This window comes from Apteryx rowi, unplaced genomic scaffold (assembly GCF_003343035.1).
Source record: "Apteryx rowi isolate R43461 unplaced genomic scaffold, aptRow1 scaffold_465, whole genome shotgun sequence".
Taxonomy (NCBI): Eukaryota; Metazoa; Chordata; class Aves; order Apterygiformes; family Apterygidae; genus Apteryx; species Apteryx rowi.
This window is the reverse complement of record NW_020450722.1, coordinates 30,583-47,737: the sequence shown is the minus strand read 5'-3', so window position 1 is coordinate 47,737 and position 17,155 is coordinate 30,583. Positions and strand designations below refer to the sequence as shown.

General features: G+C 37.3%; 1 protein-coding gene across 1 annotated transcript in view; it reads right to left on the bottom strand.

Annotated features, from left to right (window-relative positions):
• Window positions 1–2,898: 2,898 nt before the first annotated feature.
• The window catches only part of VWDE (von Willebrand factor D and EGF domains), a 34,768-nt gene continuing 20,511 nt past the window's right edge, over window positions 2,899–17,155 (bottom strand). Inside the window, 17 exon segments of the mRNA XM_026077885.1 lie at window positions 2,899–2,919; window positions 3,610–3,713; window positions 4,286–4,381; window positions 5,700–5,795; window positions 6,043–6,138; window positions 6,682–6,777; window positions 7,144–7,239; window positions 8,485–8,580; window positions 9,601–9,696; window positions 9,779–9,874; window positions 10,191–10,871; window positions 12,430–12,492; window positions 13,120–13,257; window positions 14,252–14,471; window positions 14,593–14,843; window positions 16,351–16,465; window positions 16,817–16,921. Of these exon segments, the coding sequence (XP_025933670.1) occupies window positions 2,899–2,919; window positions 3,610–3,713; window positions 4,286–4,381; window positions 5,700–5,795; window positions 6,043–6,138; window positions 6,682–6,777; window positions 7,144–7,239; window positions 8,485–8,580; window positions 9,601–9,696; window positions 9,779–9,874; window positions 10,191–10,871; window positions 12,430–12,492; window positions 13,120–13,257; window positions 14,252–14,471; window positions 14,593–14,843; window positions 16,351–16,465; window positions 16,817–16,921 (2,466 nt within the window).

The window sequence follows — 17,155 nt, the reverse complement described above, 5'->3', positions numbered from 1 at the left end:
TAAAAATATTGCCTAATGTGGGTACAGATGTAGTAAATTAAGTCCTTGCTAAGGTTTGTAGTATTTTCTGTGATACAAGTCACTCCCTTCATCAGCAAACATTCATTATACTGTATTTTAAAAATCTTTTCAAGATCACAGGCAAAATCCAGTCTGTACTTACATGGTGAATTACTGCTGGCCTGCAGAGCAATTTTAGTGCAACCAGATAAAGAGTGTGCGATGTACTGTATCTTCCAGATCACAATTTTAAATTTAAGGAAATCATGTAAGAAAATTTGGTGAAGAATACCAGTATTTGTGCATGCCTTATTAATTTATTTTAGCTCCTGCTTGCTTTCCTCTTTTTCTCTAGCTACCAGTTTATAGCATTTGACCTCAGATCCATTGTTACTGATGGAGAGACCTTGACTTACACCAACCAGCAAGGATTTACTTCTACAAACACTTTCCTGTTGCTACAACCTGTCTATTGAGCTAAGAATCACTGTAAGATCTTTAGTTTGGCACAAATTATCCTTCACTCCAGCAGACTGGAACTGCAGCAACTCCTGCAATATGCTCCCCTCGCCTCTGCCCCCCAAAAACCCCAAACTTTTTGGCCTAATTTCAGATTGCATTGTGCAATTTTAGAACAACTTTGTTAACCTGCGCACACAAAATCTCCATGTGCCTCTCCTGTCTGACTAAACACTTCTTACAACTGAGCAATTTTACTTGTTGTAGTGTTGTAGGAATGTGCTTTGTAATTACAATAAACAGATTCTATTTCATGTGTGTGACGGACAACCTAGTAACAAAATAGTTTCAAGTAATCACATAATTACCAGGCAGTTTTGAAGTGTTTGTCTTTATGCATGTACTAGTAATTTTTCTGCTTCATGTTGTGCTCACTGGAACACAGCTTCTCACTGAGCACTTAAGTTTTAACTAGTCTACCAAAACTCTGGATGTGTTTTTGCACAGCTTGCATTTGGAAAAATAGAAAAAAAATTGTTGCCTTTAGAAACACTGGGAATAAATAAGAAATACTAAAAGTTATGATTAAAAAAAAATCTTTTATTCAGCCTGAAGTCCTCGGAAGGCATACAGATTCACTCAGTTTGTGAGTGGAGGGCTGCACAAACTCATTAGTCAAAATACTATTAACGATGTTCCTAGCAGCTATCACATCTCTACTTAGTATAACATCCCTGTAACTAAATGCCACTTGGACTAGGATTAGTAGAAGATGAGCTTGTGTAATATTGATGGGTCTACGTTTTGGAAACATCTTCTGGACCCTGTGATTGTGTATTCAAGGCATCATCATGAGGCATCAGTTCCAACAGCTACCCCTGGTCATCAGAGGAGCAGTCAGCTTTTGTTCATAGAGATCTCCGTGAGTTCAGTGGAGTAGATTTTAAATACTAGAAGAACAGTACCCAGCAGGTCTGGGATGCTGCTGGATTAAAAAAACCCCAACAACCTACTGAAACACTGGCTCACCTGAAACTTAAAATGCAAGTGGGAAATTGAAAATATTTTTGAAACACACCTCTCAGACACTTAAACTCAAGCAGGTATTATTCTAGAATGATGCTGAGCTCTGAAAACGCCAACCTCGCAAAATGATTTATGACGACTATCAAGGTGAAGAGAAATCTAGGCTCAGAGCCTAGATTTGGCAGCAGGCGTCCCACAGTGGCAGTAAATGGCAAAATTAGCTTGATGTGTGTGCGTGTATGTAAATTGGGTATTGCTCAGGAATAAAACACAAACCTGTGAACTCAAATGGCTTAGCTAAAGGGAAGTGTGTATCTATTAATGGAGGCTCAGTTGGTTGCTGCAGGAACTGAAATGGCTTTCGCACCTCCAGGGTAAGGGAAGAAGACAGTCCTCAGCAGGAACTTCAGAAACAATCTGGCTGCTGGTAGCTGCTAACAATTGGTTGGAGCAATAAGTAATGGAAGGAAGAACTTGTGTATGATGTTTTCACAGTGACTTGTCTAATTTGATCTAACACAGCATGATACACAGCAAAATTCCTCCTATTAATTCTTATTTCAGGATTCAGCATGGGACCTCTCTGGCTAACCACTGTCAAATTTCTCTGAGAGACTCGGGAACTAAGTTTCCTCAACCTTTCCAAATGCCATTTCAAAGTAGTGGGATAAAAAAGATGTTCTTACAGACACAGAAAACATTCAGTAGCTGGTTGCTCAGCTTTGTGAGTGTAAGCAATGGCAAAGTTGAAAAGTGTCAGAATCTGGCTACTGGCTACAAAGGCTTGCCATGGATAAACTAGAATTAGTCTGTATCTGGTTGTGACTGTTAATGAGATATGTGGCCTTGCCTGTGTTGTTTGTACCCAAGTGTTGTTTTAAATTCTCCTCTTCCTCCTCACTGCTAGCTAGTTGTTACAACACAGACTGATGCAAATCCAAGACAAAGAGAAGCAAGAATAGTTCTGCTTTTCCTTCTGTATGCAGCCAAAGAATGTCTATGTAGGCAATGCTTAAAAACAGAAGGTGCCATTCACAAGTGATGACATGCTGCCTCCTTCTTTCCTAGAGCTACTCAGCAGCTATCGCAGTCTTGCTCCCACAAAGGAAAGAGCATAATGCAGTTGACTACATCAACGTTTGTCAAATCTGTGAGCCCAGTGAAGAATCAGCAGCTGTGGCTTTTGTGCATGAGGTAGCAAAAAATTAGAGAACATACATAATGACTAGGAGATGTTGTATGGAAGCTCTTAAAAAATTCAGGTCTGTAATATGACTATTTTTTAAAAGAATGCTTCTGGATATCCATTTTCTTTAAATAAACTCTCTAACTGCCTTCAACTGCCTCTTGCCCTTTTCAAGTGTCTTGTAAGTCCATGCAGCATTGTAATTTAATTGATATACTTGCTTTTCTTCAACCATGATGTCTTTGTACCTTGGAAGGAAAAATAAATGTAAAGAGAGACTTTAATGACTCTGCCCATTTTTACCATAAAGTTTAAGAAGCAATTTTAATGAATTTCAATGAAATCTATGATGCAGGCAAGAGTAGAATACCACCCACTTCAGACTACACAAAAGAAAGTTAGTTGTAACTAAATGTTTAACTAAACAAATTATTTCTCTGACAAATCAGAGAAATGGTCATCATTCACTATTATGCAAAAAAAGTAAGATTATTCCCAGTGTTACTCCTGGAAATAAGAAATGTGGTACAAAACAGAGATGAAGTGAGTGACAGTATAACTGAGCAGTTTGACCTGATGCAAGCTGAGAAAGTTAGCAGTGGGATGCTCTGCCCCAAAATCAGGCCAGACTCTGGAAAAGAGAATAATGGTTGTTATGAAGAGGTTAGTTATCAGTTGCTACTGATGGAAGAAGAAGAGATGATCTGTTTAATTTGCAACAAAAGAAATAATTGAATTCAGGTATTAGAAACAATTTTGTTAAGTAGCAGAGCTGATGAACTACTGGACTAGCTTTTAGGAATTTTATGAACTGGAGACTGGACAAAATTGGACAAAAATATGTTTGGTATATTTGGTACTGCTTCTTGGAACAAGGGTGGACTAGATAATGACTCACAAAGTGCCTACCTATGAGTGTGCCTTGACACTACAATTACCTGAATTTTCTTCCCGCAGAGGACTCCAGTATAACCAGGACRACAAGAGCATACATTAGGCAACGCACACTTGCCTCCAAATAGACATTTCTGATTGCATACAGCTAAAAGACAGAGAGATATGTGGCTTTATTCATAAAAACAACTCCATAAAGAAAAGTGGCTGACTGTGGTACAATCTCTGTATACATACTCTGGGAACTGAAAATTTGGTAGATATTTTCACAGGGCAATACCCTCAGTGTAAGGGGATATTCACAGTGATGTGGAGCCAATGAGGCTCTTATGCTTACCCACCACTGCCTCCCTTCAACCCCCAAGATGCAGATTTACTAGGGGGACATGCTGAGGGCATAAATAAGAAGGAGCAGGGGACACAAGTAAAGTGTTTTTCAAAGAATCCTCTTAGTCAATGCTATTGCAATGGCCTTTCAGGGCTGTTGCAGCAGTATACGCTGTTGTTAGAGCAAGCCACTATGTACTGCCAAGGTCCCAGACTACCTCTATATTCTAGAGGGCTTCAGAAAGGGCACACAGGAATCTCAACTCTTTATCCTATCTCCTTTGACACAGATTTGGGTTAAAAGATCTAGAACTCCCAGATACCATGTATTTTTGAAGCATCCTTAATTGTGTTCCAGCAAAAAGTTTATTATAAAGGTCATGTCAGTCTTACGTGTTTGACACTGGATTCCTTCCCACTGCGGAGGGCAATGACATGTACTTAGTCCAATACATTCCCCACCATTCCTACATTCCTGAAGACAGATTGCTGCACAAATATCATCACAAAGTTTGGTTATATCTCAAGTGATTACTTTTACTTATTATTTACATTACAGGATGGCCTCTAGATGTTGAGGGCTTTCCATACAAAAGAATCACATGTTCTTCATTGAAAACCTGTCTAAGATCAACAGGATATTAAAGACAGGAAAGTATAAGACAGTATTTGTCCTAAAGCCAAATTATGCATTGAGGTATTTTGATGCATCACAGGTAAAAGCTTAAAAGATTGGATTAATTCAGCATCACTAACTAGTTGCTTTTTTTTTTTTTTATTTACCTTTCTAAAATCCAAAGCTTAGTAACTGCTCTTCTTTTGTCTGTCACGTAATTTAACATACATATGAATCAAGTCACGAATTGATCCAAGGTTATTTACTATAACCCATTTTAATGTACATTCTTGCCTGCTTTCTAAACCATRATCTAAAGCACTATTATTCCTTATTAGTTAATTGACTATTTGATGATGAAATTGCTCTTCCACAAGGTCCAAGAATATCTAAGCCCTGTCAATATGGGTGATGTTTTTTCAATAAAACTTCCAATAATTACAGAAAGTAATACAGGGAAAAATGTCTTTTTTTGTCCATGCCATTAGAGAGCTCACTAGCCATATTGATATCTGAGCCTTGGGTGGGATATTATGAGAGACACTAACATTTTATCTTTTGTACTTCTGCTATCCATCCTCATGATGATTTTCACCCATGGCAGATTGTGCTTTGTCCACACTGCCATGTTTTATTTATGCACTAGCACTAACTTCCTTGGCATACAATGTGATCCACAGCTGTGCTACCACCACAATCCTGCTTCTAGCTTTCCTGAAGAACTTACGCCCTTTGCATCTTCTATTCCAAACATTTTCCACCATGTTTCCACAGTCTCCTGGTGTTTCACCATAATTCTCTTTTTCTGATATCTGGTTATAATGTCCTATAGCACAAATTGAAATGCTTCCATTTTGTTACTCAGTTGTTTGCAGTTGTATGGGAACAGAAATACAGGTGCCTCTTATTTAGACAAGAATTAAGAAAAAAACAAAAATTTCATATGCTATGTAAGAGTTTAAAAGATATTTCAGTCTCATAATTTAGCCTGAGAGTTGCATGGTATTAATTCCCGATCCTTATTTTTTTTTCTGCCAAGTTATAGAGGGGAAAAGATCATTATTTTTGAGTGTGTGTGTATATTTGGTACTAGCTTGGGTACTAGCTTCATATCATTTGTGTAGACCGAGTTGTCCTTTAGCCATATATCATTTTAAGATATGATTCTCCTTTTAACTATAACATACTTACGTGTGTTACACCTTTTTCCTTTCCATCCTGAGGGACAAGAGCAAACATTTGGCCCTACACACTTTCCTCCATTCATGCACCTTGGTTCACAGACACCTTAAATCAAAAAGCATTTGCTGTTTAATAAATTTAATTATTTACATAAAATTTAGTGGTTAACTTTTAGATCCTGGAAAGAAATTTTCTAGACTTCTAATGCTGGATAAAGCCATGGACAAAACTTGAATAAAAACAGGATAATTACATGGAAAGACCTTTTATATACCTTTACAGTCTGGTGCTAGCTTGTTACAGCTTTGAGACTGGATTAATCTCTTCAGCAATTTCAGAAATGTTAGCTTACCTTTTTCACATCTTCTGCCTGTGTACCTATCAGGACAAGCACAAACATTGTTTCTCATGCAATGACCACCATTCTTACAAGGTGGGCTGCAGACAGCTAAAAAATAACAAACATCATGAGAACAACACTGTAGCTTGCATTTTGCGTCCCCTTTGGCATACACCTCTAGGAAACAAGACTGCAGAATTCTGTTAGCATATATAGACATTCAGCACGGTAACACCTGTCTAGTAAAAACTGTATTAATGTGGACTGGTGCCTATATAAGTAGTAAATCTAGAACCAGATGGGAAYGGGTCTGGGTTGGTAACTGCACATGGACACTAGTAACCAAACTACATAATATCTGGCTAGGAGCTTAGACAGGCCTCACCAGTGTGCAGCTGTGGTTGAACACTGCTCGAGAGTGAGTGGAAGATAAAAAAGGCAAATTTCCAGTATCTTTTTTCCCTGGACTTTGACTGAACCATGCATACAAAGCAAGAAAATCTAAGGGAAATGTAATCTCTGTTTTGCATCTCCTCTCATGTATGTGACTTGGTTGGGAATTTTTAAAAACACTGAATTTTGTGTCTTAAGATAACAATGTTTTTCCACAGATGTCCTCATAATAGCAGCTAAGAGGAAAAAAAATATTACCATTCTGACACTGGGCCCCAAAGAATCCATGTGGACAGAGGCAAACATCTGGCTTAGTACAGGAACCTCCATTGAGACACACAGGGTCACAAAACGCTGCAGAAGTAGTGTGAGGGAAAGAATGGGAAGCCATGACAATCAAATTAAATCAAATCCATAAAATATCTGCTTCTGTTGCAAGGACAGGAATTGAGCATCTAAGACAGCGGCAGGTAACACTATTCACTTAAAACCTTTATCTTTTATCTAGTTCTGGGATCAGTACTGGACTTTCTAGAACCGGTACCAGCAGCAGAACTAATGTGGAGACTGAAGGATTTGTGGGGGCTCCACAGCAGTAAGCAGCCACCCACAGCTGCTGTCTGAGCCACATGGTTCCAAATTTTAACCTAAGGGAGGTCCCACCTACACACCTCTGGGAACGTGAACTTGCAAGAGTCTACAATGGGGATCTCATTTTACCTGTACTGCATGTAGGTCCATACCATCCAGGTTTACACTGGCAGACATCTGGAGTAAGACATTCACCACCATTTTCACAGTGTCTGTTGCAAACCACTACCGTCCAAGAAGTCACGGAAAAACAATGTAAAAAAAAGATAGTAAAAATTAATTTGTTACAATTTTATGCTTCATTCATTTTTCAGTTCTTTATGAACACTGGAATTACATAAAATTTCCCTAGCTGAAGAGAAATTGCTGAAGAGATTAATCCAGTCTCAAAGCTGTAACAAGCTAGCACCAGACTGTAAAGGTATATAAAAGGTCTTTCCATGTAATTATCCTGTTTTTATTCAAGTTTTGTCCATGGCTTTATCCAGCATTAGAAGTCTAGAAAATTTCAAATATATTCTAAGAAAAGCAAAAGTTCAAGACCAAGATAAAAAAAAAGGAACATTAATATTATGTGATGGATTTGATGGAATCCAGAAAGGTTAACTCAGGTATTCTTTATCACTTTGAAGAGYGCAGCTGCATGCACAGAGAGACATGAGACTATCATGGCTGTGAAAAATCATGAATTAGTTCTTCAGGACAATATCCCATCATCTTTAGGCCTACCTAATGAAGAACAGCAATTTTTTTTTGTGTCACAATTGAAATCAAAATGAGAATAACTGAAAATGCAGAAGGACCTTTTCAATTCAGGGCCAAATGCAATGACACACTCAGATTAATGACATAAACAATATGCCTAAATTTGGACACTCCAAATAAGTTACCAATATGAAATCTACTCAAAATTTGGAATTGCCAAAATGCAGCATCTAGAATTTGATATACAAAAGAGCATTTATGTGAGACTATTCCAATTTTTCAGCTATGATCACAAGCTTTCTGTTTTTCATGCCAAGCCAAGAAAAAGGCCTCATAAATGTGCTTTTGAATTCATTTTTCCTTTATGTCTGTTTTTCTGACCTGCTATTTACTGAGATCACTTCTGAATGTACCTCTGCAATCAACCAATTCAATATGACAGAATTTAAGAAGCCAAAATGACACATTAAACATGTGTGTTTATCCTGAAGGTAATCTCTCATACTCAGCAATGGCTCCATGTTACTAAATGATAAATAATAAACTATTTGCAATTTTTATAGTATGCTATATTTTCAAAGTTATGTGCAAATGCAATCTAGTTAATGTTTGTTAAAACCCAGCTCTGGGACCCTGCAAAGAGACATGGGTATTTTGTCATTTGCGAGCATTAGACAAAGTGCATCAGAAATGTTAGCCATCATTTGTTTTATTACATCTGAAGATCAGGAGAAACATTCTGTATTCTTAGGTTTTTTTGCTTACTTGTATCACATCTTGGTCCCACAAAACCGTATGGGCAGATGCAGAGATTTCTGGCCAAGCATGTGCCTCCATTTTGACAGGGTGGTTTACAATGTGCTGCAGATAGAGAATTATGTCGTTCAAGAAATCACCTCTAAAAAGATGCATGGATTGGTGATGCTTTAGCAAAAGGGAAGTGTTAATGACTGACAAAGCAAGCAAAGAACTGGAAATAAAATGAAGAGATATATGTAATGGCTTTTGACAAAAATAAACAGCAAGAAGAGACAAATTCCAATGACCACACATAAGTTGCGACAGTGGTGGTCATCCTGAAGAGCAGAAATCTGAGCCGGATTCCAAGCAGGGCTCTGATCTTCCCACTCTTCAGAGATGTTTAGCTTACAGGCACCCACATTCACTGGTGCACGCCTCTACTTGTTGCAAAAATTTCCCTGGCCAGTCTTTACATAGCCACACAGTATCAGAAATACAGTAGGAAAATGTATGTTCATCTCTCATTGAGACCTTTATTACAATGCAGGTTTAAGGAAGCATACACCATAAATCCACCTAAAACACTGGAGAAGCTCAGAAGTTAGGCATGGTCAGAATTACAGTTAAAACGGTCAGAAAATCACTTTAGACCAACCAACCCTGCAAGAACAGTCCTGACAACAGGGTCTGCAACCCAGCTCTGCCAACCGGCAGCCCCTTACTAGGCTAGACTTGGACTCCCTCTTGCTTTTCTGCTCCCCTCAGGAAAATAGCATGGCTTCAGTAGAAGAATCGGTAAGTGGAGAAAAGTGACAAAAGCATTCAAAATTTCCTTGTTCACAAGTGAGTGAGAGAGAATCTTTTGACTAGTTTTAGATTAGCATCAAGTGTATTGATGGTGCCACAGCTTTAAAAGAAAAAAATGAAACTTTGCTGTTGTAACTTATTAAATTTAGGAATATCTGATCACAAGAAATATTTATGGTAGATGTTAAAAAGGTAGAGTTTATGCCAACATCTTACTCAGAGTTTTGTGAAATATAACACAACTCTTCCCTGTCAGAATGAAGCCTCATGAAAGTCATTTACAGCACCCTTTGGGTATTTGTGGATTCAAAAGTAAAAAAATACCCTATTTACCTTCCTCACAAGTGGAGCCACTGTATCCTGGTAGACATTCACAGACATTTGGCTTAATGCACTTCCCACGGTTTTTACAATCAGGTCTGCATAGAGCTGCACAAAATCAACAGTGATTTTCAAATCATGAATTCACTGATATAAGTTACCATGGACTAAATCAAAATGCCATACTTACCAGTCTGACAGTTATAACCAGAGTAACCAGGCTTGCATTTACAAATATTGGGTGCCACACACTCCATATTTTTACCACATGTTTGTCTACATATTGCTGAAAGGCAATGAAGAAAACAGTGAAAGGAATAAGAAAAGTGCCACTGTCATTTCAGCGTAACTGTGTCTTGCCTAACATAATAAACACATCACATGGAATCAGTTGAGTCCCTGCCCTTAAGCAGCAAAGCTGAGATAGATACATTAGAAATATATTTTTAAGTGCATCCATGCAACTGAAAGCTATACCAGTGTTAATAATGAAAATGAGGAAATTCAATATGCATTTCACTGATCACACAGTAACAATATAAGTTATAAAGATATCACAAGATTCTTCTTTGCAAAGCATTTATAACAGTTATTTGTAATACCTCTGCAAGTAATACCATCTCCATAATAACCATAAGGACAATGACCACATCTGACACGTCCGTCCTGACTTGGTTCACAAGGTACTCCAGGAAAACAGGGTAAATCAGAACAGGTTACTGCTTTAGGCATCACTATTTCATCTGATGTTACAGTAAGTGTTTTTGGTGGGACAGTGATTTCAACAAGAACAGATGGCAAAGGACTAGCTTTATGTTTGGCTAACAGCTGTTGAACTCTGCGAGCACTTCCTCCTTTAAACATTTTGCTCGGCAAAGAAGGCCCTTTGCTTATATTTATTCTGCGAATGAGCAAAGCTTTCCTGCTAGTCTCAAAATAGCTGTGGGCCTCAGCTTGTGTCCTTGTTTTCTTCTCAGGTAATACAGCTCGGCTCCCCGATGATGCAGCCACCACAGTGTTTACTGACGAGCCCTCTTCCCTGTTAGCAAGGCGACCACTGCTGGTGCTGAGAGCACGGCTGATGTTTCCAGGAACAGCAGATTGCACAGGAGCACTTCTCTGAGAATTAAATGACTTCCAAGTGGTGACTGTTGTTATTGTGGAGGCTGGTGGAGCGCTGCTACTGGCCACTTCTGTAGAAACAAATCTTTCGGGGATGTCTGCAGAACGAGGAGTATAGCTTGAGACACTTACAGCCTTGTCAAAGAACGATCRTTGAAAAGCTACAGTATGTTAGAAAGAAAGGGGACAAAAGTACAAAAATATTACATGACTTTTTTCCTTCTATGAGGGTGGGGAATGTCTTCTGATTAGAAAAAACATATGTCCCATCCATTCTGTGCTTCAGGAAGTCTCTTCTTCCATGTGCCACATCAGAATTTATATATTCAGTAGAACCTGGCCCCCAACTGGCAGAATCAGAACAGCTTAATGTCCTTTCCCACTATCGCTTCTTCATGGCTGGGAGATAAGGAGAAAGCATCATATCTATGAGATAGCCAGCCAGGGATATTCCCCATACTAGGTCAATGAACAGCTGTCCTGCTAGAGCAAATTACCAGCTCCAACTGGCAGCGTATTGCTACCAAGTAGGTAACTAAAACAGAGTTTAAACTGAAGATACTGCTTATGGTGCAACAGTGTGTCTGAGTGCCAATAACAAGTCTAGAAGCAGGTATTTAGTCACAAGTATGTATGCACTGACACTTACTGATACATCATATGATGTATTTCATGTGAATAATCCATCACCTTGTAGAAAAAGTTTTTCATGTTTTACATTACTTAATTCTTTTACTTAGGTAACTCCTAGAACTCTTCAAAACTTTTTTTTGTCAATTTACAAGTTTCTGCATGGGTTTTATTAATGGAATATTACATGTGTTTTATAAAAACAAAGACAGACTCAACCTCCTCTTTGAAAAGACTGCAAAGTGAATGAAAAGTTCTTATATTCTGCCTAGGAAAGTGCGTATTATGGTGGATTGTGGAAAGGAGTGCGATACTAATCTCAGAATGGCAGAATGCCTTATATGGGCTTTAGCAGGAATGAAATAGGAGGAAATCATTCTACCTGACTTAAGATCTGTCCCTAATCTCATTTGGGATTGTACTAGACAGCCATCTACAAAAGGTTAAACTTTCCTGAATCTTATTACAAACTGCTATGCGTCTCACTGCTGAAAAGCAAACCATTTTGCAGCTGATGAAGAATTATCCAGCACTAAGCTRACAGAGGGTATTCCTCCTCGCCTACTAACATTTCAGAGATAAATGGGAAAAAACATTCAAGGAGAATTTCCGGGGAACAAAGCCCCAGCAGGCACAGACTCGGAAATGCCAGCAATAGTATTTGCGGAGTTTTGGAATTAAGAACATTTGTTTGCCATATCCTTCACCTTTCTTTTGAGTCAAAGCATTAAAACCGCATTCAACATAATGCCATAAACTTTTGCTTATCTCATGTAACAGATGTCCCTATCACCATGTTACCTGCTTTATATCAGTGGTTAGTCACAAAAACAAAAGGCAACAGGCAGAATGTCGTAAATCACACTGTCAATAAAATGACTTGACTAACCTAAGGGATTTGCTGATATTGACATTTTGGTGTCATTTTTCAGATTGGAAATAGGAACACAACCTAAACAGTGAATTAAACTGAGTTAAATTGAAAAATTAAGGTGAGTAACATTAAACTGACTAAAACCTTTATTTGCCAGCTATGTTCTTATCCGTATGTGAATCATAAATCATCCCACTTTCTTCATGAAAAATCACCTTTACTCCCTCCAATTTCTCCTGTGGAATCCTCTCCCTCAACATTAACGTCTTCAAAGCTTTCTAAAAACAAAAGATGTGAAGGCATGTTAGTAGTTACTCTTTTTTTTCAACTGCAAATAAATTACAAATAGAGTTAAAGTTTAGTAAATAAAAATAACTCAAAATTCTGAGAGAGCAGATGAAGAGTAAAATGGTTCCTTAAAATAAAGTATATAAAATTCAAAAGAGTATATAAAAAATGCAAGTTATTCAGGAACTGCCTAATAGGACAGTAAAAATAAATGTTTAGGCATCTTGTTAGGCAAGTGCTTTGATTTGAATAGTTCTCTTTTAAGCTATCAAACAGGAAAGCATTTTGTCAATATTTGCACAAATCAGGAAAACAATGCAGAAAAAAATACACCTCACTGTATCCTTTTTTATATAAAAAAGGATTAGTGTATTTTGTAGGTAATTTTTTTTTAATCACAGTGTTCTACAGCTATGTGACTCAGTGTATTCTGATGCTGTTGCCAACTGAGATTCTGTTCCAGCAGTCAGAGAAAACAGTCCCTTTTGCTAACTACTGAAGAGAGTTCTAAGTTAGTTAGAAACATGCAACATAACCAAAGATACCTTATCTGAATTAGAATAAGATAACAACATTCTTATGAAAAATAGATTATTTTTCATAATATTTTATCATACCATAACATGACTCCCCATCTCCTCGTAGATTAGTTGGGCATGGACCACAATGGTAAGAACCAAAAGTGTTGAAGCAAAATACTCCAGGGAAGCAAGGACTGGATTCACATTCATCTATGTCATCTTGACAATTTTTACCTGAATTGAAATACAGATTTTTATAATATTGTGTCACTAGACTTTGACAGTATGTTTATAAAACATAAAAGTAGAGTGTATGTAGGTGCTGAAATACAAAAAGTACATCTATCAAGTAGAACAAAGTATTTTGGTACATCCATTAAGTACAACTGGCTAGGTTTGCTATTCACATATTTCCACATATAGCAAGTATTTTGCTCTTTGCAAAGAGGATGGACTCTGTGGACTACATGATTATTTACAGGCATGGGAGTAATCACTGTAAGCAGACTCAGTACTCCCATGTTTAACTCTGTTGCTGAATTTACCTCTGGGGAGGAAAACGTGGAAATTTGCTCTCCTAATCACTTGTTCTTACAATGTAATCAGCCATTGTAATAATCGGTTGTTAAAACAGTTTGAACAAGAATTATCAGTCTTTACTTATCACTTAAAAACAGAAAAAAATCCTTCTCCTTTGGCAATATTTACAAGCTGAAACACAGGATTAGAAACGACTGATGACTCCAGTTAGACGCATGGCCAAACTTGCTCAGCTTCCTCCCAGCTTAAGCACTGGGAGGTCCAGGTTTCTCATTGCATTTAAGAAATACAGATTTCCTCCTGAAATCCATATACACATGGAAATTCAACTCTTCTATTGATTCAGCAGTCATTTCTACATAGAAAAAAAATCAAGTCTAGTATTTACTAACTTTATTAAACCATCGTTTTCAGTTTGAAGTAGCCAGTGAACAAGAAATATGATTCTGACTCACAGATCACAGTTAACAGTTTGCCTCATAGTTTACCCATTCTTCTGATGCATTTGTGCTGTAACACATGCAAGACAAATCCTGAAGTATATCATATATAACTTTATCAGAAGACCACAGTATTTCTTCTTCTTACTGTAACAGTAAGCTATTTTCAGTCAATAAAAGTTAAAAAATCTGTAGAGATAAAATTAGAAACTGATATTTGTCACTACATGTATAAAGTAGTAACTTACCTTGAAGTTCAGGTGGACATTCACAGTAATAGCTGTTTATTCCATCCACACATCTGCCAGGACCACATTGGTTAGGTTTACATTCATCAGTATTCACTTGGCAGAGATCACCTTCAAATCCAGCCACGCACACACAAAGGTATCTCCCACTTCCAGGTGGAAAATTAACATTTGTCACACACGAGCCATAATTTAGGCAATCACATGATTTTACACTGACCTACAAGACAAGCCCAATAGAAAAGGTTTTGTTTTGTTTTTTTTACAAACTAGCAATGAATTTTGTAAATAAATATCTTAAAAATCGCACTGGTATGTCATTTGACTGTAATATTCATTACCTCTATTTCTACCTTTGTCTCCGCATTGCAGTCATCTGTCAAAGAAAATGTTAATTTATGGGGATTCTTAGACATCGCTTTCCATAAAAGGAGACCTGATGGGGAAAGACTGGCTCCTTCAGGACCAGACTCCAAAGTAAAAAGAATTGCAGAGCCCTCTGGATCTGAAGCCAAAAATTGATATATGAAATTTTCTCCATAGAAAGTCTGTAGCATACCCTGAAAAGTTTGAAGCACTGGAGGTTGGTTGTCTGTAACAAAGGAGATATTTTCTCTTTTAAGCATGAGTTGCAATATACTTACAGAAGTTAAAAAGGAATATGTCTTTCTATAAAGAAGTCTTATGTAATTATTTATTTTAAAATTTAATGTTATTTGAATGGCACAGCAAAAACACTAGACACTTTCATTGTAGCTATTACAAAATTAACAAGAAATTACTTATGCCATGCAAGAGCTTGTTAAGATGCATTGGATCTGTATACAGAAAGCACTCAAAATTTACTGAATTTAAACTGTATTTTAGCTAAGCATAACTACAGTTTGCAGATGAAAGTACAGATACATAAAACTCAGATGTGATTGGTATTTCTTTTAAGAAATGAACAGACATTGTTAAGCAATACCTGGGACTGGGCTGCAGTGATTGCCTAAGCATAAGTGAGCATGAGGTGATGGAAGAGGTAATACACTCACTGTTCCTTGGAGGATTTCAACCACATGACAACTTACTCATTGATCTGACACCCTGCTTCTCGTGTCCTGCCTTTGAATATTTGTTTAGGCCATGTATCTATGTCATTCACATGAATCATGTCCGAATATTAACTGTTAACAAATATGACCTGCCATTTAATCCAGTTTCTTGTATTTCCCTCGTCTGGTGTCAGTCAGTCAAAGAACCCTCAGAGCAAAACACTACAAAAAAAATTGCTAGTAGGTCTAAGAGCTGGTACTTTTATTTATGCAAGGCTCTTAATGCAACTATCAATGCAAAGGCTGCATACAGAAAGGCTGCTCGTTGTTGGCTTATGTGGAACTACAATGCTGCCATCATTCTTTAGATATCTCCGGAGAACATAAAATTTTACAACTGCTTTTTCTGTTATGTTCTCTAATGTCCTGCTTGCAATTTTGGACCTACAGGTAGCTGAACCCACTGTTTTTGACCCACATGAGGGCAATGTGAAAAAGAGTGGCAGCTTATATACTACTACTAACACCCTAAGTGAATTGGTCTGACCTCACAGCCGACCCACTTTGAGCCAGAGGTTGAATTAAATAGCCTCCTGAGATCCCTTCCAATCTGAATTTTCCTGCGATCCTACGATGAAATTCTTTGTATATAGACTATCCAATATATTTATCCATCCAAATAATGAAGCAACTTGCCTAAGAACATCTATCTGATTGTTAGAAAATATCTATTATTCCTAAAAGCTGAAGACAAACATTTGTAGGTATAGTTGTGCCAAAAATCAGAAGTCTGCAAACTGCTAATTAGCTGATGGTTGATCATTTTCAATACAGTTATTTGTGATGGTTACTGGGGGGGGGGGGGGGGGGGGGGAGGAGCCTGAATTTACATGTCTGATCTGAAAAAATGAAATATCCTTTTCAAAATGTAAGATAAAAACCAAGACCAACTTACAAACTAAAAACACTTACATAGTTAAAACTTCACTACATCCATACATTGTGAAAACTTAGTAGATTTTCAAGTTCTTGCTATTAAAAAAGAAACTATTTAGAACTTACTTTCAACCACTGATCAAGTTAACTTTGATACGTCAGGTCTGCAGAGTAAGCAAGGGCTGCTTGGATTTGTATCACCTTCACCATAACAGAGTCCATCTATGTTGCATGTTTTCTCCTTTACAGAAATAACAATGATGTGATTCATTAATTTTCTGTTGTCAAACAATAAATCTGTATGTATTTGTAAAGGGCCAAATAAAATCTAATATATCCTACACTTCAACTGTTTTTAAAAATAAACCACTAAAAACTTGTTCATTTTTATCTGGTAATTATATGAAGGTTAATTTCTTTCCAAAGTTGCCTCATCTCAGCTTCAATATTTGTGCTTATCATTTCTGCACATGGAAAATCCCTGTTGGAAACAAGAGCTGGGTTTGCATATAGCAATTTAGTCTCCTGATTTTTATAGATTTTTCCATCTGCATATTTTCATAATAAAGATAGACAGTAATGAAATATATACCTTTAATGTACATAACCCTGATTCTTGCGGTTCACATGTTTGACAGGCTCCATCATATAATATCATTGTTTTAGGGTTGCTATAAACGAATCCATCATTAGAAATCTGCAAAATGTAGATTAGAAATGGATTAACTCATATAGGCATCACCATATCACCAGCATGGACTGCTAGCATGGGATTCAACTCATACATAAAGACCTACATTTAGCTGTTCAAACTCTTAAAATAGTGAACAGAAATCTAGCCAATCCTGCCCATAAGTCTAGACCGGTATTTGACCGACTAGATGTAGGTGTCTACTTTAAGGTAAACTCAATAGCTTTCTAGGCTCTATTG